The sequence below is a fragment of the Colletotrichum destructivum genome, chromosome 5 (assembly GCF_034447905.1).
Source record: "Colletotrichum destructivum chromosome 5, complete sequence".
Lineage (NCBI taxonomy): Eukaryota > Fungi > Ascomycota > Sordariomycetes > Glomerellales > Glomerellaceae > Colletotrichum > Colletotrichum destructivum.
Window position 1 is genome coordinate 5204366 of NC_085900.1, and position 22470 is coordinate 5226835.

Genomic DNA, 22470 nt, shown 5'->3' on the forward strand with positions numbered 1-22470 from the left:
TGATTCGAAAATGACGTTAATCAAATTGAAAATGTAACAACGGATGGCTCTGTTTGACGGCTCGTCTATCGAATGATGGCCTCGGAGTCTGGATCTCCTGCTAAGGCCCGCGCTTAGAAACGTCCTATCGACCTCATCACATATTGTGCTGTATCATCATGACAAACACCCCAACATGGCGTGCAACAATCAGTTGGCCCAACAGTTCACTGGCTCGGTCGAGAAACCCAACTAGGAGTCGCAAAGCTCCAGCCGTCTAACAGCTGCCGTTCCGGTCCGCTTTGAGATGCAGAGGCGGCCCTCGTCATCTGACATTAAGCCTTGGGCCGTTTGAACAGACCATGAAATATCACAATCGCGATGTCTTGGCAAGAAGATGGCATGAACGTGACGGGAACGTCAACCGACCTCCGTGCCCTGACATCATCCTTCATGCCAAGGTCACATTGCTTGGACTGCACCTCATGCGCAAGGCTTTTGACTTTCTGTTCTGAACGCCCCTCCGGCATGCACAGGGTCCAGAGAAGGGCCCAAGAGCTTTCCATGCTATCCGAGATGATCACTAATTGACATTGGCGGCGATCGCACATGGCACGAGTCTCGTCATCCGTAGGAGGTCCTTATCACGGGACTATTACTAATGATACTAAAAAGAAGAAAAAGAAGAAGAAGAAAAGTTTATTTGGTACTGTAGGTAGGTATGATGAGCAGGGACCCATGCGCCGCAGCGGTAGGGCCCGGGTATCTCAAGCAGGCGGGAGAAACGACGCAAACAACACACCCTGGATCGCAGCATACATGACCGAAAAGGTCACAATCTTGTTGCCCAAATCCCGGCGCTTGCCGTCGGCGCCGTCGTCCAGCAGACACCCAGCAACCCACCAGTACCACACGGCGTACCCGGACGCGATCCTCGTGATGATTTGCACATGGTACGTCGTGATGGCTAAGACGGCGAGCAGGACCTGGATCGTCGCCATGGAGAAGACCAGCGGCGACGTCGCGCCATTCCGCGGCGCCGCCTGCCCCTCCGCCGTCGGACTCCGCGCCAACCCCGAAGGCCTGCTCATGACATCCCAGCCGGAAACGATTAGCAATCCTAGCACCGGGGCGGCGAGGATAAACAGAGGAACGTTTGATGGCGTCCAATAGCGGAACAAGCCCACTCCCCTGCGTGACTCAGAACATTAGTAAACCCGATTAAGACATCAAAGAATGAAGAAAGGAAGAGGAAGAAAAAAAAGTCTTTTCCCACACACCGACTAGATCCCACCTCAAATCTCCGCAAGTGCCGCTCAACAAACACCCGACGGACTCCGGTGAGCACCCAAAGCAGGTTTGTCAGGGCCGGGGGAGGGAAAAGGCAAACTGACGAGGGGGGAAAAAAATTGACGCCGAGGGCGAGGAGGGGCGCGCGTATGTGCGTGTGTACTTACCAGTAATGTTCCTGTACAAAAGAGTAGATGCTGGGCACGGCCCGGGCGCACCATGCGCGCGGCTCGGATGCGCCGGAACAGTATCGCAGCCATGCCAGCGCTTGGGGCACGACGGACCCGGTTGCCACGAGGAGCCCGCCGGCGACGGGGCCAAACAGAGCCGCAAAGGTCTTGAGGTCCGTAGGGCTGGCAAGGAGCGGGGGCAGGATCATTAGGCACTCGATGGCAAAGGGCAGGCCGTTCAGGAGCCCGTTGGAGCGAGAAGCCGTGGCGAGACCAAAGATGGCGCCGGCGAGGATTTGGCCCCCGGTCCACGAAAGAGAGCCCTTGGGAAGGGCCGAGATGGAGGCGAGGACGTAATAGCCGGCGAAGGAGAAGAACGCGCAGAGACTCTCGGCGTAGGGTGCCGAGAGGAAGAGACCCGCCGGGGAGAGGATGTGAAGCAGGGCAGAGAGGAAGGCCAATGGGCGACGGGAGAAGAGCTTTAGCGTCAGCTCGTGGAGCATGAGTACCGCAAAGAGATGTGCAGCGTGGGCGACGACGATGCCGAAGGCCGCTTCCAGGGCGCCGGTACCATCGCCCTCGGCGCCGAGCAGGTGCGCAGCCTTGACGAGGACCGACACTATGAAGGGTAGTCCGGCATTGAAGGCCCATTCCTGCTCGAAAAGGTAGCCGCGGCGGGCGGACTGGGTGAAGTACAAGGCGTCCCAGCGCGTCAGGCGGGTGATGATGGAGAGGTCCGACTCGTTGCGCCGGAGCATCAGCGTCGTCGAGGTGTCGTAGGACGGGGCCACGGCGCTGCCCAGGGCGACGGCCAGCAGGAGGACCTTCCAGGCGACGAAAGCCGCCACGAGCGTCTGGCGTGGGTGGGAGGCATGGCGGGCGAGCATGGCTGGATGGGCAGGATGACGTCGGACGAGGATGCCTGCCGGAGAGGGTGATGGGCGGGAGATGCCGCGGACCCGGGCAGCGATACAATAAAGCGGGAGAGCGAATTGCCAAGCGGTCGGAGAGAGAGTGCGTAACGTGGGGGGGAAGGGTCCCACTGCAAGATGACAAACAAAAAAGAGAAAAGATAAAACAAAACGAAAGGTAGGGCAGACAGCAACAAAGTTTGAATGCCTTAGTGTCGGTGGATGGAGGAATGAATGGATGGATGGATTGCCCCACGAGATCCGGCTGGTTGCGTTGTTGTGAGGTTATCGGAGGCGAGTCTTTGCGCCGTGCCCGGGACAAGGCGCCGGGGGGATACCACTTGGCCAATTGGATTCGAAATTGGGACCGGTGAGCCTGGTGAGCTCTCGGTGAGCTGGCGCCAATCGGTGTGCGCTGCACGGAACAAGTCGGAGACCGGACCGGGGCCCTCTTTATCGATCCCCCCCTGCAATATCCCCTTTCCCTCTTTTCTATACAGAGTAGAGTACAGAGTACAACACAGTTGCTGCCGCCCAGCCGGAGTTCGGGGCAGCTTCACTGCGGGCGGGCCCCGATCTGAAGTCGAAGTGGGCGATATGAGTTTTTTTTTTCCTCCGCTTTTTCCTCAGCCCTTTTTTTTTTTTCTTTTTCTAACTACTCCATTTCTTCTTCGTGAAGGCGATCCAAGGGTTCGTCCGAATCAGCGGGTCAATCGTGCCTGTCATGCACCTGCCAATCCTCTGTAGTGTGCGAATATAGAGTACCGTACGGATACTCGAGATTCGCCTAGCATCTCCAAAATCAAGAGTCAGAACACATGAGTGAGGACTGTGCCCAGCTCGCTCCCAGGATTCAGGATTGTCCATTAGCGGAGACAATCAGTGGATAAACCCCGTCAGGTGCCCCTCAATTCCAGCCTTCTTTGCCCCCCCCCTCCAGCCCAGGCATCAAAGAGCTTCCCCCTCCATGAAGTTCCCGGCAATCAAACCGTCCGTCCAGCACAGAAGGGGGGAACAGGGAGAGTGTGGCATGGCAAAGACCCTGGCGTGGCGAAGGCCCTGGCGTGTCCCACTGTACAGGGCTGGCTCCGTCCACTGACTCTCCGTCTCACTCCCCTGGCTTGTAGAATGGAGGGGCTCTGACAGGAGCTTCATCCCCTGAATTTGCCGCCCCTGGGTGCTTCCCACCCCCTGAAACCCACGATGAGCATTCCATACTGGTGCGAAATGAGATGAGAGCATCTCATTTTTAGAAGCTCATATCTCATTGTCCTACACAGCCCGCTTTGCTCAGTGTGCTGCTCATTCCGACAGAAACACTAGGCAGCTTAACCAGGAGCTACCTACGCACATGCACGTGGGCCGCCAGGCCGGAGAGGCAAGGGATGGCGAGGCTCGAAGCTGGACGCAGTGATGTGCCGGCTTATTCCACATTCGGTCGCGTTTGCTGACCGCCCATGTGAACCGGCGAGCGATGCCATGCAGCCATCGATCCATGAGGCAGGGAAATGACAGGGCAGACAGACCACTTCCCGACAGGAGCACCACCCAACAGAAGACTTGGGGCTAAGGATGCAAGTGAGCCACCACCACTTCCGCCAAACATCAAATCAGAGTCAACCGACCGACTAGTCAAGTCAGTCTTGGGCTCTCCACCAGTCAACCCGCGAGCCAACTCCCGGTAGATCCGCTGCAGCAGCGAGGGCGGGGGGGGATGCGCGTGAGTGGAAAAGCGGGCTGGCGGCTGATCCAGATTTCCCATCAGGCTAGATCAAACCGGACCTACCTACAGTAGGTGGTATCCAAGTCTCACCTGGACGGCGGGCAAAGCATGTGCAAATGCGAGCAAGAACACACGAGCGGATTGGGGCGGCAGTGGCAGAAGCACCAGAGTGAGACCATGGGTGCATTTCGTATCTCACAATGTCGAGTGGTGAAGTGAATGAGATGAGTCTCGGCTCCCGAGTGAGGAAGTGCGGCCGGATAAGTTGGAATATCAGAACCAGAACAGGAAGACAGGGTAGGCCCCGTCCTTGCGTCGGGGAGGGAATCGGTGTTGGAGCGGAAACCATGCCGCCGCCGGCACCGCCGCCGCCGCTCCGACCTTCTACGCCTTTCGTCGTGCGGCAGCAGCGAACTGAAGGTCAGTCCTTCTTTTCCCCAAAGGATCCACCTGGACCGGGCTTGCCCTCAATGCTCATTGTTGGAGGCTGCAAGCTTAGGACATTGTGCCTCTACATGTGCATCTACATCTACATCTGCTTCCGCATCATTGTCTTATGCGAGGCACGTCGCATCGGGCACTTCGCGACCGGAGCCTGGACCCCGAGAATAAGAAGAAGAAGAAGAAGAAGAAGAAGAAGAAGGATCCGTTCCACAAAAGCTCACCCTAGTCGTTCCATCTCTTGCGATGCGTACATCGTACTCGTAACCGAGGCAGTTCAGTCCCTTCTCTCTTGTCCCCAACTGACAACACAGCTCCGTCTGACCTCTGCAACTTGCTTTTTGCCCTGAACGTTCTGGCTGAGACGGCCAAGAGACACGGCCAGTCTCTGGTTAAGCTTCGTACCCAAGACGTCCCAAGACGTCCCCCTTCGCCGGTACAATATGTATAAGGGTGTCACCGGACCTGACAGTCGACGTCCGTTTGGCTCCACGCACAGCCACCGGATTGGCCGCTGCAGCCGTCTGACCTTCACGCCTCTTACCTTATTTCTCTGCGTCGCAATCAGCGACCGCCTTGCTTTGCGATAAGGTATTCGCCGGCTTGGCGGGACCTCGCGAGCCTAATCGCGTTTGCTGCCGGGACTTGTATTGTATCCTTTTGGCTCGAGTTGAACTCTCGGTCTCGGTGACGGCATCGGTGATCGCGACGTAATGGCTGATGGTGCTTTCGACTGCCGACGTTTGCGGAACCCGGCTGACGAACGATAAGGCTGCGGCGTTCGCGACCTCGGAGGAAGCGGCAAGGGAGCAATCGGCAGGCTGGGGCAACTCTCATTCATGAGAAGCACGCCACTCGATACCTTAGCCTATGTCCTGTGCCAACATGGCTTCGCTGATGGATGTGCCCGATATCTCGCGCTGATTGGGGTAGGCGGCTTGCTGGAGCTCAGACAAAGCAGCTCGTCTCGACATTGGTCCTTGAGCAAGACACAGTACGTGCCTTGCAGACCTCACCGCCGTTGCACGTCTGGAATTGTCTCGGATTACGGTCCTGCTATTTGTCCATCGCAACGCAGGTGTCGATTCCGCATCGCATCGCCTTGCAGCGAACAGATCAGCCTGGACGTTGACTCACCCCCCCTCCCCAAAATCGTCTTACCCCCCGTCCCTGTCTTTTATATGGCCGACCGAGAGGAATATTGGTTATGTGACAAGACACGAAGAATCATGCGGCCTTTGACGAGCTCTCTATTTGCCCGAACTGGCGATTGTGATGGCCAAACCCTCTCTCTGGAGACACTAACACAGCATGCCGCTCAACACGTCACGGCGCCAGTGCAGGCACGGCGTGCCCGCTGGACTGGGCTGGACGTCCAGCATTGTATTGCATTTCCAACCCGGCTGGGGGGCTCGTGAGGCCCAAAGCCGGCAGGGACACGATTGGGCATCGCGAATGATTCCCCTATCTGGGGCGATGGCGTTACTTTGTATGTGTCGACCATCATTCTGGCCGAGAGATTGGGCGAAACAAGCGCTCGAAACGAAACAACCAAACTTCCACATGTCACCGACTGGCCTGTTTCCGGGCGTCGACACGCCCAACTGCGACGTGTCGCAGCCAAGGCAGCTCCGGCGTCCTCGCCAGAGTTTGCCAGCCGCATTAGGTGCGGACGCCCTGGAATCACTAGACGGTCTGGTCTGATCTAGCACTTCCGTCGGCTCGAGACGTACGTCTCACGCGGAGGACTGCGATGGGGAAAGGGAGGGGGGGGAGTGAGGAGACCAGCGAGTCTTTGGCTGCGATGGCGCCCGTCTCCCGCCTCACCACTTTTTTCTTTCTTTCTCACCAACGCCCACCCACCGATGCGTTTACCACTGCCAGCAGAGCCGTGTTGGCGGCGCTACCACGGCCATGTCAGAGTTGGTGTCACCCAAAACCCCGAGTCAACCTTCGGTAAGCCACCAGGCCAGCGTTGCCAGCAAAGTTGCAATCTGCCAGCCCGCCAAGACAGAACGGCACACAAAGGCCATGTTTGCTCACCAATAAGCGGGAATGTTGGCATCAGCACTGTGTGGCAGAGCAGAGTGGAGGTGCAGAGGCTTGAGAGAGAGTGGGAGAGAGAGAGAGGAAAGGATCGCAAAGGTTTACGGCTTGCGCATCTTGGGACGCCCAGCCCACTGGCACTCCATCCCCTTTTTTCTTGGAGGGGAGAGAAGATGAACCCCCGTACCCTGCCGAGAAGAGCTTGCAAGGGATCCCCCGAGCTACCCGCCCGCCCAATCCGAGCGCGATATTATGGCACACCCACAAACTACCACGCGAGCTGCGAGTGCCCATTGGCCCCGTGCCCGATCGGGGGTGGCGGCAACTCGATTTTTGATGGGAAAGGTCTCCAGTGATTCGGATCGCCAGTCTGGGCATCTATCTTTGACACCAGTCAATGTTGCACGTCGACCCTGGGATTTGAAAGCGGCCCCAAGTACATCGTATTGTTAACAGCAGCATGTGTGAGAGGGTTTCGAGATGTCTGCGAACGTGGAAAATTGGGAAATGGACGACGAAAGACAGTCAGTTCGGAAAGCGAACCATTGGAGATCGATCCGATTGCCCATCGTCATCGGCGTCCAGCAAGGCCTGTCCCTGACGGACTGCCAGCACACAGTCCATTTGGCTGGACTCGGGATAACCCATCCCGTGGCGGGAGGGAGACGTGCAGCAGGAACTGAAATACATGTACACACACTGATACGGATACAAATACAGATACAGAGTATCTGTATACAATGCACAGGAGAGAGTACAGTACATCATACTCACAGTGTAGCTGAATATAGCAGCGTGTTCCCCGGGCTTCCCCAGCTCCCGGGACAAAGGACAGGACGACAAAACCAAACAGGCTTTCCGGGCACCTCCCTTTCGGTAGCCGTGTTTTACTGAGGCAACAGAATTTGGGATTGATGATCGTTTGGAGGGTAGGAGGGAAAGTGAAGACAGCGAGGATGGCGACGGGTGGGCGAAGGGCCGGCCGACGGTGGTGTCAATCAAATGGAACACAGACACGCACATTTGACATCCGTCTGTCATTGCGTCTGGGGACTGCACACTGCAGTCTATCTCTTCCCTCCCGTCTGCACAGCGGATCTCCCCTCCCTCTTCCCTGTTTCTCATCTTGCGTAGGGCAACGCAAGTTGCGTTAAGCAGCGCAGCGCAGCTCACGAGACAGAGGCGCACGCACGGACGGCGGTGCTGATACAGAAGGACGAAGCGTGGGGCCTGCCTGGAGCAATGGACAGAGCATTGATCTGATGTTGCCCCTCACTCACCCTTGCGGACAAACTACCCAGAGAAGGTGACGAAGACGAGAGAAGCTGTGGAACAGAGCCCACTCGAACGGTACTTGGAGGAGCATCGGCGCAGGCGGTGCAAGGAAAGGCAGTCCGTCCGATCTGGGGTCTCGCAGTTCGCCGACGAGCCGATGGAGAGATGGAAGTGGAGGGCTACAGCGGTGCCTTGTCGTCGGTGTGGAAAAGAGGAGCAAGCTGGCACAACACTTTGCATTGTGTTATGTTATCGTGCGTGGGCTTGCCAGTGTCACAAAATAGTACAAGACATTCCACAGGCCAGGCCGGACCAGACGAACGACGAACAGTTCCGAGGAATTCAAAACGGTCGGGCTGAGCTCGAGGGACCACGACGACGATGAAGGACTTCCCACTATCCAAGTAGTATCTAGACTAGGCAACTCGGTAGCGTTGAGAATGTGGCTAAATCAAGGTGCTTTAGTGCATTGTGCAAATAGAGTGAGAGAGTGAGAGAAACAAGCCACCGGGCGAGTCCGCACTACAGGCACCCGGGCTAGGTTTGGCCACCTCAGTGCGCCGGGGAACCAGTAGCAAGAACGTGAGGGGATTTCCGACGGAGAGCCTATTGATCGTGGTCGATGATGATTTCACTCTGCAACTCCACCGGCGGGCGGCTCTTTGATGAAGAGAAGCGTCACGAGTCAACGCAGTCTCCATGTGCATCTCCACGATGGTCCACGGAGACGGACACAGGCTTCCAGACAGCGAGCAGCCTTTGCCCGGGTTTTCTGGGGCTTGCATCCACGGCATCCGCGTCGGGAGCTTCCAGGCTTCCACGATGGGTTCCCCTGGATTTCCGCTTCGGGTACGTACCGGTCATCTGCGATACATGTAATGATCCATCGCCCACCCAACTGATTCATCATTCATCAATTATTTACCTGTACAGATACTACACGGGCAAGAAGCAAGCGGCACGGATACTCTGTATTAGATGTCTATCTGCTGCGCATTATTTGTACCTACCTACCTACATACCTACCTACCTGCTCATACTCTACTCCCTGTACGGACAAACATCAGACGCTGCATCACAAATACTTGGTGCAGGAGCAGACCGGGAGTGCCCCCCAAAGCGAGCAACAACGACCGCACCGCTCTTTCAATTTCCTGCCCTTGCTCCTTCGCATTTTGCCCTGGGAGGGGTCATCGCATCGTCAATTGCCCCCCTCTCTCCTCCCTCTCCAAAGGGTACGTACTCGATACCTTTCTCCGCTGCCTTTCGCCCGCCAAATAAGACGTACCTCCTTCCCACCTCCTCCCCAACCTCTCTTCCTCCTCTCTCGCATCTTTCACTCTGCATCCTCACCTTCTCCTCCTCCTCTTCTTCTCCTACTTCCGGCAGACCGGTTCGCCTTGATTCCGCCCCCCAGAGCTAGCCCTCTTTTTCTGATTTTTTTCTTTCTTGTTCCTCCTCTACTTTGCATTCTAACTCAAACCTCGCACCTGGTAGTGTAAGGTACCCCCTACCCGCCTGTACAGAGAACAGCGAGCGTACTGTGTACGTATCAGACGGCGACCATTGCACCCGAGAAAGTCTAGGTTCCCGCTGCTTCGGCCACTGCAACCACCGCCACAGAGTCAACCTTGAAAACAGGGATTCCCTCTCTCTCAGTCTCCCACGTACACGCGCACGCGCACACGCACACGCACCACACCACACAGTGCACTGCGAGAGTGAAAAGGACTGATATCATTCCTTTCCGGCTCCGTCCCTCCTCAGCTCAGCTATCCGTACTCCGGCACAAACAAACGGTGTACCCTCTAGGCCCACCCCACCACCACCACCACCACCGCCTTTACCCCCAAGCTACATACACTACGATACCCTTTACTACTCTTGACCTGACCTGTCCGCCCTTGGCCCTTGGCCTTGACATTTGACTTTCCATCAACTTACACTACGATATCTATCTATCTGGACCCTGGTGGCCGTCTCTTCCACCACTTCAGTTCCATTTCCTCCTCAACCTCCAGTCTCTCGCCATACCACGATACTCCATTCAACCCAACGCCCACTAACTCACATCGCATACCATCAGCCCGCGACGTCTCACGACAACACACGACGAACGACTTGCACTACTCATCGCCACCGAATTTTCGTCTTCCCTTCCTTGCGATCTTTCTGCGTGCCGTTCCAACGTCGTCCAACTCTTGTATGCGCGGTGGAGAAGCCTTGATCGACCCAGCTCAACCACAACACAAGGTAAGCCAGTCTCACACTTTCCCTTCGCTCTCCCGCGCGTGTCCGCCGCCGCACGCCCAACCCCGTCAAGGCCGACTGCTTTTTTGGGACCACTGGCTGCTTACGAGTCACGCCCCTCAAGCCATGTTCAAGCCATCCGCGCCTTTCCATCTCCCAGCCTATCTGGGCTGAGCCTCAACGGACAAGAGTCTCTAGGCTGACACTAGGTGATTTACATGTAGGACGCGCCCATTTCCCTGCTCACTCCCACACTCCCTGAGGTTGACGTCCCCCCCTTTTCTACCCACCTGGTCCCGTTCTTTGTTCGTTGGTCCGCCTCATCCCAACGCCTCTACCGCAACCGTTCAGAAGTATCGTCGTGTCGACCATCATTCTTTTGTCGGTCGCCGTAGCGATCGATCCCACGTCAGGCACACTTACGATCCAGGTGTGACGTGACACCCTGTGTTTTATTGACTCAACCTGAGAAAACGGACTTGTCAAACTCGGAGCTGCACTACAACGGTCACCGGGCACCATTCACAACCCCCTCATTCTTCTGATCAGCTGCAAGTAGAAGGAGACCCGAGAGCTCGACCGATCAACTTTCGCACCTCTGACGCATACGCGGGTTTAAACCACTTCTACCAGTGACGTTGTGTTTCGTCTTGAGAGAAACACAGAACACGAACACAGGAAACTGCCGCACATCTATCGACCTTGTTTGGCTGAACAAGACCGTTCCGATTCAACTGCGCCTATGCCTTCATCACCACAGTCTATCTCACTCAGATAATCATCATGTTTCTCCACTCGGGCGCCAGCTTGCATGGCCACGAGTATTCTAACAAGCCCTCCACCAATGGTCCCCAGCCTGCGCGCAGACGGATCCTTCTTCGTTCCTCATTAGGTGCATCACCCCTACCGCGAGCATCTTTTTCTGCCGACGACACCGAATCCGCCACCCAGATCATCAACCGCCGTCTGTCATTACAGGGACCCTCGCCCTCTCCTCGGCCGAGTGTGCGCAGGAACCGGCCTGTTTCTGACCTTCTGCCACGGAAGGACCTTGTCGTGCGATTCGAGGAAGAGCCCACCGTCGTGGTCGAGGATTCGCACGGCCTCGATGGTGTCAGCGAGGACGAGGGCAGCCTGGTGTCGGAGGTGAGCGACACGAGCACCGTCATCAGGTCCAAGAGGTCGAGGAGGGCCGCAAGGCAATGCACAAACTATCTCCTGGCCTACCCGCCGCCGAAGCTACGCACAAAACAACGCCGATTCGTTCAGATCCGTCCGCGGCTGCTGCTCCAGCTGCAACAACTATCCAGCGACAAGCGACCCATGCCGGCCATTGACGTCCTCCCTTCGAGCATGATTGCTGGCACCGTTATCCTGCCCCGCCTGGCACGCCGATTCCCCAAGATGTTCAGGGTCAAGGGACAGCTGGGTATGAACGGTCTCATCTTGGCCAAAAGCGAGGACTACGACACGCCCGCCGACGACTCGGACGGCGACGAGAAGGATCTGGACAAGAGAGATCTGGTGGCTGTCATCTCGCCCGTGGCGCGCAGAGAAGGCGAGAGGAGGGACTCATCGGACCAGACGGAAATTGTTCTCGCCGATGGCTCAGTGTGGACGGCCACTCAGACGAGCAACGGATCGTACGACTTTGTGCACGTCGATGACGCAGGTCACGCGACGACGGCGAGATGGGTTAGACGGAACGCTAGGCCGCTGCCCACCGCTACCTGCACGGCCGTCTCGACACCTGCGCCAGCCTCGGAATACAAGTTCACCTTCAGCATTCTCGACCCCGAGCTTCGGCGACATCCCGTCATGGCAACTTTGACGCCGACGAACCTCGAGATCCTCGACAACTACACAACGGTGTCACAATCGTCTGGTCGCTACCCTCCAACGAGACCCCTCAGCACAGACCACAGTGGCGGCAACGAACCTTCATCCCCTCCATCGCCAGCCCTGGCAACGACGAAACGCGAAACCCACCCTGTCGACGAAACCACGCGAATCCTCATCGCCGTAACTTCGGTCTGGGTGTCCCTTCGTCATGGCCAAGGCTGGGCCTCTACCCCGTCGCCGCCGGCTTCTGCCAGCTCCCGCCCCGTGCACTCGCGCACCGTAAGTGGTAACAGCTTGTGCCAGACCCGAGCCTCAACCTTTCCGGTGACGTCAACAGAAATGAGCCAGATCACCTCACCACCTCTGGCGCAGCAGCAGGTCATGGCCCAGCTGGCACCAGTGATGCCCAAAAGGACATTTTCATCTGGCGCGGCCTTCATGCACCGGCGACAGACCAAACTTGAAGGCGAGGCCGTCACGACCGACCATGCCGCCTTTGCGGACGATATGGGCAAACTTGAGAAGGTACTCGAGCCCGTACCTATGAAGAGGACGTTGTCAAGGAGAATCCGCGACTGGGGTCACCGCTTGACATCGCGGAAGACAGCAGCTGCTTGAAAAACAGAAACCGCAAAAGACAAGAAATACGGAAACAGTACATAGGAAACCGCGCGCATAGACGCAGAAACAGGACCCAAAGTGGGCAGACCCCCAGCACACCATTTGTAGCTGTATTATTATCCCCAAGCATAGGTATACCCAGATATTCAATTTTTCAAAACTATTCAAAGTACTTTGTTCACTGTAATGTGGTTTATTACTAAATGTCAACTGCGACCAAAAGTGTGTGACACATCGACCTACAGCTGCCTTTGAGGAACGTCGTCACGAGGCATCTAATCGTTGGCGCCAATGGCTGCAACGATCGACATCTTTAACAAGAGTGAGCAGCGTTCGCAGTTCACCAAGACTGCGACATGTGAGTAAGGCTGAGTGGGGGAAAGGGGCTTCCGGAGATGGCAAGTCAAACGGAAACGTTCGCCCGGGCCGGGTGCAGCGGTCCCGAGGAAACTGTGGCCCATCCGGGGTGGAGGGGAGGAGAGCGAGGGGAACGAAACTGAGTTCAGAGATCAGAGCGTAATGTAATCCTGGCGGGCGATCTTGATGGGCGATGCGCTTATGACCGGCATGATCGGCGGAGGGACCCGCTCCGGACATGGACCGTGCGGGGCCATATTGCTTACAGTGTCAGTGGTCCGGGGTTCCGGGACCCGGATGGATGCGTCCATCTGTCGGATTCTGGTCGACAGGCTAGATTTTATGCTCAAGAGGTAATAAAAACCCAGTCTTAGCAACCCTCGGCGTTAACACAAGTTATTTGACGATGTTGTCGCTTGCTTAGCCATCTTCAATCACGTGGAAGCGTTGCTGGGGCTGGGAAACGCAGGAATTGTTGCGTAGGACCTGGCAGTCCGTTTAGAGATGTTTCAACTGCAGTTGTCCCGTTGAAAGTTTCAGTACACGTGAAGAAATCCTTAATTACCACTTGAAAAGGGCCATTTCCTGTTGTAGCTTCGTTTTATGTGTGTTGTAAAGCGTGTAGGAAGGAAAGGTGAGTCAATTGTCTTCTGAAAGATGTGACCAACGACGTTTTCCCATGGTGTAGTGGATCAGTCAACGTGTTCTCGTCGTCTTGGGTCTACAAAACGGGAGAAACAGTCTTGGAATTCGCACAGGGCAATTGAACGTTGCTACTTGAAAATCTAACATAGAGCTCCGAACGGAATCCCGGCAAGCAAAAATCGAGGCCGCCGCTCTCGCTTCAACATTGAATAAAGATCTGGCAGAGATCAGAGACATCAATCTGGGCAATAATACAAAAAGAATGGGCGAGTGGAAGTTCGGATGTATCACAATCATTCTCCCTGGACGCCGGTCCCGGCGCCGCAACGGCCAGAGGGCCGATGCCGTGGCGGCGAGAAGTGTTCCCCTTCCTGAAGCGCATGCTTACCCGAGAGCGCGGGCACAACATGTGCACTTAGAACCCAATCAAAGCGCAGCGAATGGCCAATATCAACCGATTGATCGGACACCGGAGGAATATGGGGATGGTGGCGTCTATCAACACGCCGGTCAATGTAAGCGGTACGAAAGCTTCGTCAGAGCCCGCCAACAACTCCCAGAGGTGAACCGTGGCCGGTCTTTGGAAACCAGGTTTGTTGACACTTCCAAGAGTATCACGATTGGCTACACAAGGAGGCGGCAGTTTGGGGTATAGTCGGCCAAGTCTTCACAGTTTGTAACATCTACTGCATTAGTGAGAGGTTGGCACTATGAAAAATGCGGAACGGGTGATAAAAGCCTTCCCATTTGAAAATCTATTGCGGCCCGGCAGCTCTCGATTATAGGGATTAGTGCCTATCTTTTGCCAAAATAGTTCATCAACGTGTTTGCCTGGGCGGGCTTCTGGGCCTTTTTTGGTGACTCTCTCTCGACCTTCTTACCAACCTCCAGCACGGTCATCAGCTCCTCAAACTCGGCCTTGGGCACGATACCTCCACTGGCCTCCTTGTGGCCCCTCGCGAACGAGCTTCCCAGCCGCTCTCGCAGCGTCGAGTCCTCCGCGCGGCTGGCGACGTCCCGCAGCACCTCGATGATGTTCACCGGCGGGTCTCTCGCTCTGGCGCACCGGGGCACGCGGCATGAGAAGTTGACCAGGTCGGGCAGGTATCCCTCGTTCGCGACCAGCACGACCTCGAGTTTGGAGGAGGAGAGGTGGCCGGCCCAGCGTGTGGCGATGACGGGGTGGACCTGGGCCTCGGAGTTGATGCGGAAGACGGCGACACGGCCGTCAGCGGAGAACTTGGGGGGCGTGTGGGTGCAGCGCTCCACCTCGGCGTTGACTTCTGCCCTTGCTGCAAGGAGAGAGTGGTTGGCGAGGAGGTCCTTTGGAGATTTCGAGGCACGGAGAGCTTCCCATGCGGCTGGGACGTTGTAAGACGCAGTCCTCCGCGGGGCGTTGATCAACGACACGGCGTCGTTTATGGCCTTTTTGGTGTACATTTTGAATGTGGTCTTCATGTCAGGGAAGGGAGGTTCCCATTTCAGGGTGTTGCCCAGGTCACCGTGGGTTCCCATGACGCAGAGCCAGTCGCACGCATCCCTGACACCTTCGTGGAGTTCTCGGCAGATGAGGTATGTTAACAGCGAACTCGTCGCCACAGGGGGCGAATCGCATGCTGTGACATGCAACGCGCCCTTGGGATGGTCGTTCTCGAGGGCGTGATGATGGTCGATGACGATGCCCCGATGGGGCCCGTCGATGAGAGGCGGAGAAGCACGGGACCCCTGGTCCAGGATGAAGATGTAAACCGGGCCATGGGCGGCCATTTCCGCGCGGCAGGATTCGTCGTGGATGTTTTTGCCTTTTGGTGGGAGGTAGACGGTCACCAGTGATGGGTCGAGGCCGAGGAGGACGAGGGTGCGTTCGAGGATCGCGCCGGAGGTGAGGCCATCGGCGTCCTTGTCTGGCACGAGGAGGGTGGATTTGCCGGCAGAGACGCTGGGCAGAATTAGAACGAGAAGGCTGAGTTGTAACAAAGTTCAAGTTCATGATAGGTGTTCATGATAGGTGGTACATATCAAAAAAAGCCCTTGTGAGGATGCTGCCTGGAGTAATATGCAACGTGGCGTACCATTCGCGGATAAAGGCTCTTGCTGCCTCCATCTTTTCATCCGGCGCAGGCCATACTATGGCACCACCTTCATCTCTCACCGACGGCGTCAGGTGGTATTCGGGGACGGAAAGTTTAGGCTTCTTTATGGAATTTCCCCCATTCGGGAGGTTCGCGGTGGTAGCGGTCCGTTTCATGGCGACAAAGAAGCTTGGGGTCTGATGGATAGTAGGGCGTGTGGCCACAGGTCTGCCGCAGAATGACGATATGGAAATGAACAAACGGAATCTCGCCTTGGACGCTGCTTTCCATACCGGTACACTCATGAGCATCGGACACTCTGAAGCTCTCAAGCCTCAGCATTTGGCCTCACTGTGAGCTTAAGGAGGAAAGCCCCCTTGTCATGTAGTGCGATGCAAATGTCGTCATAGAAAAAACGACTGTGGCTGGACCTTCGCTTGGTCGTCACCCAGTGTGCATCATCCATCACAACCACTCTTCACACGGCCTAGCATCGCCCCCAAGATGGCCCCTCTGGGCGTAATCTCGTGGTTTATTGATCGCCGCATTTCCAGAAAAGCTCATGGAAAGATCCCCTGATTGAATCTATCAACTAGGGATGATAGTCATCCATTTAATAAGTATAAGTGGGTATTGCTCATACTTTGCATAGCATGACTGAACATGAACCTACCGTGGTCGCAATCAGCTAGAGACTTGAAATGGTCAACAGACGCTGCCAAAAGGCGATAGGTAAACAGAGCTTGGTAGTAAATAATCAAGATTTTCTCACTTCCGGCGTGTGAGTCTTGCTCAAGAAATATTTACGCGGGCTTTTAGTCCGGACACCTGACGCAGTGCGGTATCGCATGAGCATGAGCTTTTGGAAGCTTCGTTGGAATCTGGTTATGGACTCAGGAAAAGATGAGTATTGAAGCCAACAGGAAAGTACATACGCAGAAGGCAGGCACGACTTTTTGAGAAAAGAAACAAGTAGGATACGGGCAGCACAAGTTTAATTGGACGTTCGCCAGTGCGGAAGTGTGCTTCCAGACTTTAAAGTTCGGATCCGACAGGCAGCATCGCTTATTATTAGAAGAATCGGCTACTTGCATATACGTGTATTTGGATTGTGTACTCTAATCTGTAGTATGGAGGTGACATAATTACAAGGTCTCTTACAGTCAAAACCGGAGAGAAAACCTCAGCGAGTATGATACACGGCGATATACTCCGCCTCGTACGTGCCTCCAGAAAGAGTGGTGCTGAGAGGGGTCTTCTTGCCGTACACTGCATCCGGAAACGCACCACCGATAGCCAAGTTGAGCAAGACAAAATGGGGCCTTTGGACGGCCTGCGTCCACGTGGCGGCCGGTAGCTGTGACTGGAGAACCTGGTGATACTGGACATTATCGACGTACCAGCGAATCGCTTCCACAGCCTTCGTCCTATCAATTTCGACAGTGTAGGTGTGAAAATTACCGACGCAAGGTTTGTTAGGGCAGGCTCCGTTAGCACCGAGCCCGGAGGGTTCGTTGCAAACCCCTCCCGGCTGCGTGCCGCAGTGCAAGACGGCCCAGGTCCGGTCAAGGTTGTTAACATTCTCCATAATGTCGATCTCCCCGACGGCTGGCCAGTTCCTAGAAACTAGAAGTTAGCTCAATGCTAGGAGCCACTAGCCTCAAACAAGACCTACCAGTAATTGCCACGGTACGCGGAGCCAAGGGTCCAGAACGCTGGCCAGTAGCCAATTCCTGCGCTGCCTCCTAGGTTGGGGATCTTCAAGCTAGCTTGGACCCGCAGGATTCCTCCCCGACGGGCCATGAAATCGGCCTGGCGAGACTCGATGCGCCCAGAAGTCCATGATCCTGTGGCAGTGTCCTTGATGGCGGTGATCTGAAGATTTCCAGCCCCGTTGACCCGGACATTGTTGAGGTTATTGGTGTATGTCTGGACTTCCCAAGTGCCCCAGTTTTGTGGACCACCCGGGTAGCTTGTTCCGGTGTCAATAATCCATTTGTTCGGGTCGGGCGATGTGTTGCTTTTCCCTGTGAAGTCGTCGTAAAAAAGCACACCATATCCCTTGATTAGCGGAACCTGTGCTTGAACTACCGGAAGAGACAGCAGCAATGTTGCCGCTAATGTGAGTGGTCCCATTGCAGAGAATTGAGTGAGCCTTGTCAAACGATGTGTGAGAGATCTCGGTCGCACGATCAGATAATTATATGATACGACAAAACTTGCGCAATGGTGATATGCGACTCGGAGTAAAGATGACAATGAAAGTTGACTGCCGGATGCTACGGGATGAACGAGATAGAAGAACCGTGAAGATGGAACATTGGACTGGAGATCTAAAAGGAGGCCAGGATTTTTAACACCTCTTATAAAATGAGCGGCGAACCAGAGATTGGGCTTCGCACTCACAGGCGGGCTTTCAGCTGCTCTCGCGGCACCTATTCGAATTGCTGCGTTCCTTTTGGAAATTAATTTAGAGAAGGGCCCAGATGCACTACCAAGCGAGTCCAGCCTTTCTCCTGGGGCCTCGGATACTCTGTTAGAAGCGTTTCTCACCCTGTTGCCGAACGACACCAACATGGTTTGCGAAGTATGTGAAAGAAATGAGACAAGACTGACCATACGCAATGCGGAAGCTCCGAGACATCCCACAGCGGCGCGAGACCGTGCCAGAGATGACTAGCACAGATGCAGGCCATCGCCACTGACTAGGGCGAGTCGTCAGCCCCGAAAGCAACGGAAGTTTCTTCCGAGTTGAAACGTTCACACCATCTTACAACCTCCACTCGCAGGTTTTGGGAGATCCAAAGCTAGGCGTTGTCCAAAGCCAAGGAATGAGCTTGCGCGTATAAGCCCAGTTCGGCCTTCTCTCTATGCGAGAATGTCTTCTCAGGAGGCCAAGGATCTAGCGCAAATGAGTGGTGGCTAAAAGCTGCAAGCACCATTCTCAAGAATCGCCTGCCCAGTTTTAACGTATGAATTTCCTGTCAGCCGCGGTATGGAATAATAAGCCCCTCTTCACTCATTTGGTATCTGAATAACCGAGACAGCTTCTTGAAGCGCGCGCTACTGTGACAATTCTATGTTTGGCAAGCCCAGACCTCTGCGCTCTGTTAGAGAAACAAACTAAGCCGCGGCTATGGGTTGCGCTCTCAGCGATAGCATGATACATCTCCCCAATACGTAATAGCTTGTCTCTTTCTGGCAGCCTTTCAAGTCCACGATACAATGCCATTATTCACAGGAAGCTTTACGGACAGTCCAGACTTCATTGCCGACTTCTATGTCCGGCTAGCAGCAGCAGAATGTGGACGTAATTATCCTAGAACCGGTTGCCTGGTCTGACACAGCGTGCAACGATGAACATGGTCCGATGCTACCTCTAAGTACCCTCGAACCTAGAGCCTCTTGTCCAGCCGAGAAACAAAACTGAAGAGACTGGAATAGGCTTTTCAGGAGTGTTTGTTTCCCGCAGAGAAAATACGTATATTTATGCTCAATGGGGTCTCCAAAGAAAAGCAATCTTGTGTCCAAATCACAAGATCCTATCTAAATGTGTACATGTGCTCAGAAGATTTCCAGAGACGAAAAATAGAAAGCTCTTCGTCTGTTCTTGCGTAATCATCTGGAACTGTTATCAAAGAAAGAAAAAAGCGCCCCATACCCTCAGTTGCAAGCAAGGAGTTATAGATGATGCCGATAGGCGAAAGAGAGATGAGGACAGAATCCTCACTAGACGTGAAGATATTCTTCACCAATCGCATTATCCGTAGCCCTTCGATCGATGGCTGCCAACGGTGCTTAATGTCTTCTGGCATGTACAAGGGCTGATCTGGCCCCCTAAGTATAGCCTGGTTTATGATGGTCGGAAGAGCTTCGGGAAATCGATTTCCAGTCTGCAGGAAATCCTGAAGATTCATAAGTTGGACCAGTGCAGAGTTATAAATAAGCATCTCGGCGGCCTGCTGAGCTGTGTTGAGTAACAATGGCCGTGACAATAGCATTTGAACCCAAGGGCTGCAGATGATGTTTTCTTTCAGCGGTGTGAACACCTCCATGGCGGCGTGCCGGTTGTTACTTTCCCATACTCTTCTCCAGTCATACAGCTTCGATAGCATTTCGTGAATCGCGGCAGAAGATGCAGTTTTTTGTTCTGTGGAAAGTGTTTTGGCTGAAGATGCGACTGAAAAGGTCAGCCCGGGAATATCGACACAAATGTCCATCAAAAGATCGTGCGAGGTTTTCGGATGGTGCAACCATGGCAAGATTTTCCAGCGCTCTTGAGCGAAGAAAGTCCCTTCATCTTTATTGAAGCATTTACAAGCCTAAACCAAGATTCGTTGACCGTCAGCAGCAGTAAGTGCACCAAAACCCAAAGACTCCCTTCCAGTTGGATTGGCGGCAGAATCTTACATGTAGAGCCCTCATGTGACGCAGGTTTGTCAGCATGGGCTCATGTTGAAAGCACTCGGGCCCGCACCATTCAACAATTCTTGCCATCCCGTAGTAATGCGGAATATTGACTTCCTGGTCGACAGCAAACTGTGTGAAGTGAGCGTCGTATTCAAAAAAGAAAAGATCACATGAGACCGCATCCGCGTGTAGAACCCTTCACCAGCACGGGATGGCTCACTTGGTAAAGGCTCAGTATTGTGATTGTAACAGCCCAATTGGCCAAGTCAATCTTTGACTTGGTCAGCAATGCTGACTGCAGCGCACGTATCACCCGCCCGTTCAGCTCGTAGCCCTCAGCAAGCATCGTGGGCTCGTTGACCCTAGCACCCATAAAACCAAGCGCTGTCGCCAGGCTTCCGGTGTAGTCAGCTTTCACAACATCAGACTGCGTGGCTCCGTCCAAGGAAACACGGAGGACAGGCTTCCAAAAGGGTCCCCATCGGTAATTCGACAATAGGTGCGAGAATGCGATTTGTTCGCGAAAAGCAGTCAACGTCAACTCTTGAACCATGGTCGGCGGCGGAAGTGTCGTTTTCGTCGTGTTAGAAATCCGACTCAATTGCTGAGCTCCGCTTGGATCGACAGTTGCGGTAAAATGCTGCATCCGCAATGGGAGTTCGTACCCCCCACATGGGTGGCCAGACCTGAGGCACTTTTCGCAGGCAGGGCGAAGCCTGTCTAATAACACAAACCACGGATGAGTTCTTAGCTAGACTGCCTTCAGAGTACCCCGGATTTCGCCGGGAAAATTCGACGGACTCACCACATTTCACCCGCCTCCGTCGGCAAGTGCGGCAATAGCCACTGGTAGGGGGGCGACCCATCTTCTATGGTTTGGCTAGACGTCGTAGCAAAATTCAAATTCTCGATGCAAAGATTGTTGTTGGGTGGGGATCAAGTGTTCGAGCAAGGGGTGCATTGGTTTGTCTTGGATGTCTCCAGTTAAATAATTCTCGCAATGAGCTCCCGGGTTAGAAGGACCATTTTGGGAAACGAACCACATCAGAATCCTGTAGTTCAAAACAACTGACAATTGGGCTGAGACGATAAATACCTTAGGCGCCAGCAATTTTTTCGATGAAATGAGAAAGAGACGGTAGTCGGTGGAAGGATTGGAAATGAAGGAAATAGCTATGCGTGACCGATCGGGGATATGATTCGTCTGAGTGGCTGATTATCTAGCCGTTAGTCAGCTTCGCTCTTTTGCTGACAATTGATGAAATCGGTAGGAGCTTTAAACAGATTAAGTGGTTTTGCCGCTTGCTGAGTCAATAAAAACCTCTGAATCTATTACTACTGTTGGCGCTGATTGACATCACCTTTTGCATCACACGTGCCAAGACAGGCTCCGTGAAGCAACGTTTTGCTATTAAATTGTTCTGGTAAGTCTAAGCTAGGATTCTTATTAGCATGAATGGAAGCACAAAGCGAAAAGGAGGAGACGAATTACAAAACAAGTTTCCATAGGGAAATTCTAGCAACATACTCTGCCTGTAGTTTTCTTCGAACTCTCACACAATGGCGCCGCTGCATAAATGCCTTGAGCCAGTTTACCACTCAATTAAGTTCCAATGGTAAGAGGCCTGAGCCCAAGATAGAAGACATGTATAAATTTGATAAGGTAATTCTTCATGATGTTGGATTGAAACATGTATCTGGCGATGGAGTCGTAACTACCGTGAGTTGGTCAGGGTAGGGTACTTTACTTAGGAAGATTGTTTTTCCTATATTCTTCCGGTACTGCCTGCGAAGTAGAAAGTTGATGCAGCAGCAAAGGTCATTAGCTTTACGCTTGGTTAGGAGAATGTAATCTTACTCGAGTAAACCTAAACCCAAGGAAGAGTAATCACAAGGTTTACTAACCCTTGTTCCTCATTTCCCTACAGGTACATTATTTAGATGTCGTAAAGCAGAAGTGCTCTAATTAGTTACTTTGGATGGCTCGAGCCACACGTCGATTTTACGTGACCATCGTGGGTATTTCAAACCCGAACCCTCGTGAAGGATAGATCTTAGAAAGATCAACCACTATTCCTTTTCTATTTTCTAGACGTATGGAGCTCATCACATTAGAAATAAAGGATAGAAACAGTGCTGAACCTTCTAGCCCTGCGACTTTAAATCCCTTTCACTCTGAGGTGCTTGACGACCTGAGTATCGGACAGCCCAAACAGCCTGGCAGACCGCAAAGGCTTCAAGACCTGTGCTAAGAGGGGCAGCCAATATGACTGTAAACCTTAGCGGGCTAACCAGCAGGGTAACAAATATGCGTGTCAAAAGGGCTGACTAGAAAGAAAGGTTCTTAATACGAAGAATTGAGTAATGATAGACGTGAATCTTGCCTCAATTAACCTAGGCTTAGAATAGGGGGTTTTATCGCTACTATAGTAACTAAA

The 22470-nt window shown here is 54.1% G+C and overlaps 5 protein-coding genes across 5 annotated transcripts; 1 reads left to right on the forward strand and 4 right to left on the reverse strand.

The window, feature by feature from the left end:
• Positions 1-633: 633 nt before the first annotated feature.
• Positions 634-2625, reverse strand: CDEST_09142 (Putative GPI mannosyltransferase 2). The gene is made up of 2 exons (XM_062925301.1): positions 1437-2625; positions 634-1170 (listed from the first exon to the last, which is right to left on the reverse strand). Exons 1-2 carry the CDS (start codon positions 2324-2326, stop codon positions 747-749), a joined length of 1314 nt encoding a protein of 437 aa, XP_062781352.1. The 5' UTR covers positions 2327-2625; the 3' UTR covers positions 634-746.
• Positions 2626-9168: 6543 nt separating this feature from the next.
• CDEST_09143 (uncharacterized protein) lies at positions 9169-12714 on the forward strand. The gene is made up of 2 exons (XM_062925302.1): positions 9169-10088; positions 10310-12714. The coding sequence occupies exon 2, from the start codon at positions 10869-10871 to the stop codon at positions 12543-12545; it is 1677 nt and encodes a 558-aa protein (XP_062781353.1). The 5' UTR covers positions 9169-10088; positions 10310-10868; the 3' UTR covers positions 12546-12714.
• Positions 12715-14268: 1554 nt separating this feature from the next.
• On the reverse strand, positions 14269-16015 carry CDEST_09144 (Putative DHH phosphoesterase superfamily). The gene is made up of 2 exons (XM_062925303.1): positions 15623-16015; positions 14269-15489 (listed from the first exon to the last, which is right to left on the reverse strand). Exons 1-2 carry the CDS (start codon positions 15931-15933, stop codon positions 14346-14348), a joined length of 1455 nt encoding a protein of 484 aa, XP_062781354.1. The 5' UTR covers positions 15934-16015; the 3' UTR covers positions 14269-14345.
• Positions 16016-16805: 790 nt separating this feature from the next.
• On the reverse strand, positions 16806-17758 carry CDEST_09145 (Putative glycoside hydrolase family 16, concanavalin A-like lectin/glucanase domain superfamily; the record flags this gene model as incomplete). The annotated part of the gene is made up of 2 exons (XM_062925304.1): positions 16806-17241; positions 17298-17758. 2 exons carry the CDS (start codon positions 17756-17758, stop codon positions 16806-16808), a joined length of 897 nt encoding a protein of 298 aa, XP_062781355.1.
• Positions 17759-19164: 1406 nt separating this feature from the next.
• CDEST_09146 (Putative zn(2)Cys(6) fungal-type DNA-binding domain-containing protein) lies at positions 19165-21174 on the reverse strand (the record flags this gene model as incomplete). Its single annotated transcript, XM_062925305.1, has 4 exons — positions 20838-21174; positions 20253-20752; positions 20033-20161; positions 19165-19944 (listed from the first exon to the last, which is right to left on the reverse strand). Exons 1-4 carry the CDS (start codon positions 20896-20898, stop codon positions 19165-19167), a joined length of 1470 nt encoding a protein of 489 aa, XP_062781356.1. The 5' UTR covers positions 20899-21174.
• Positions 21175-22470: the final 1296 nt, after the last annotated feature.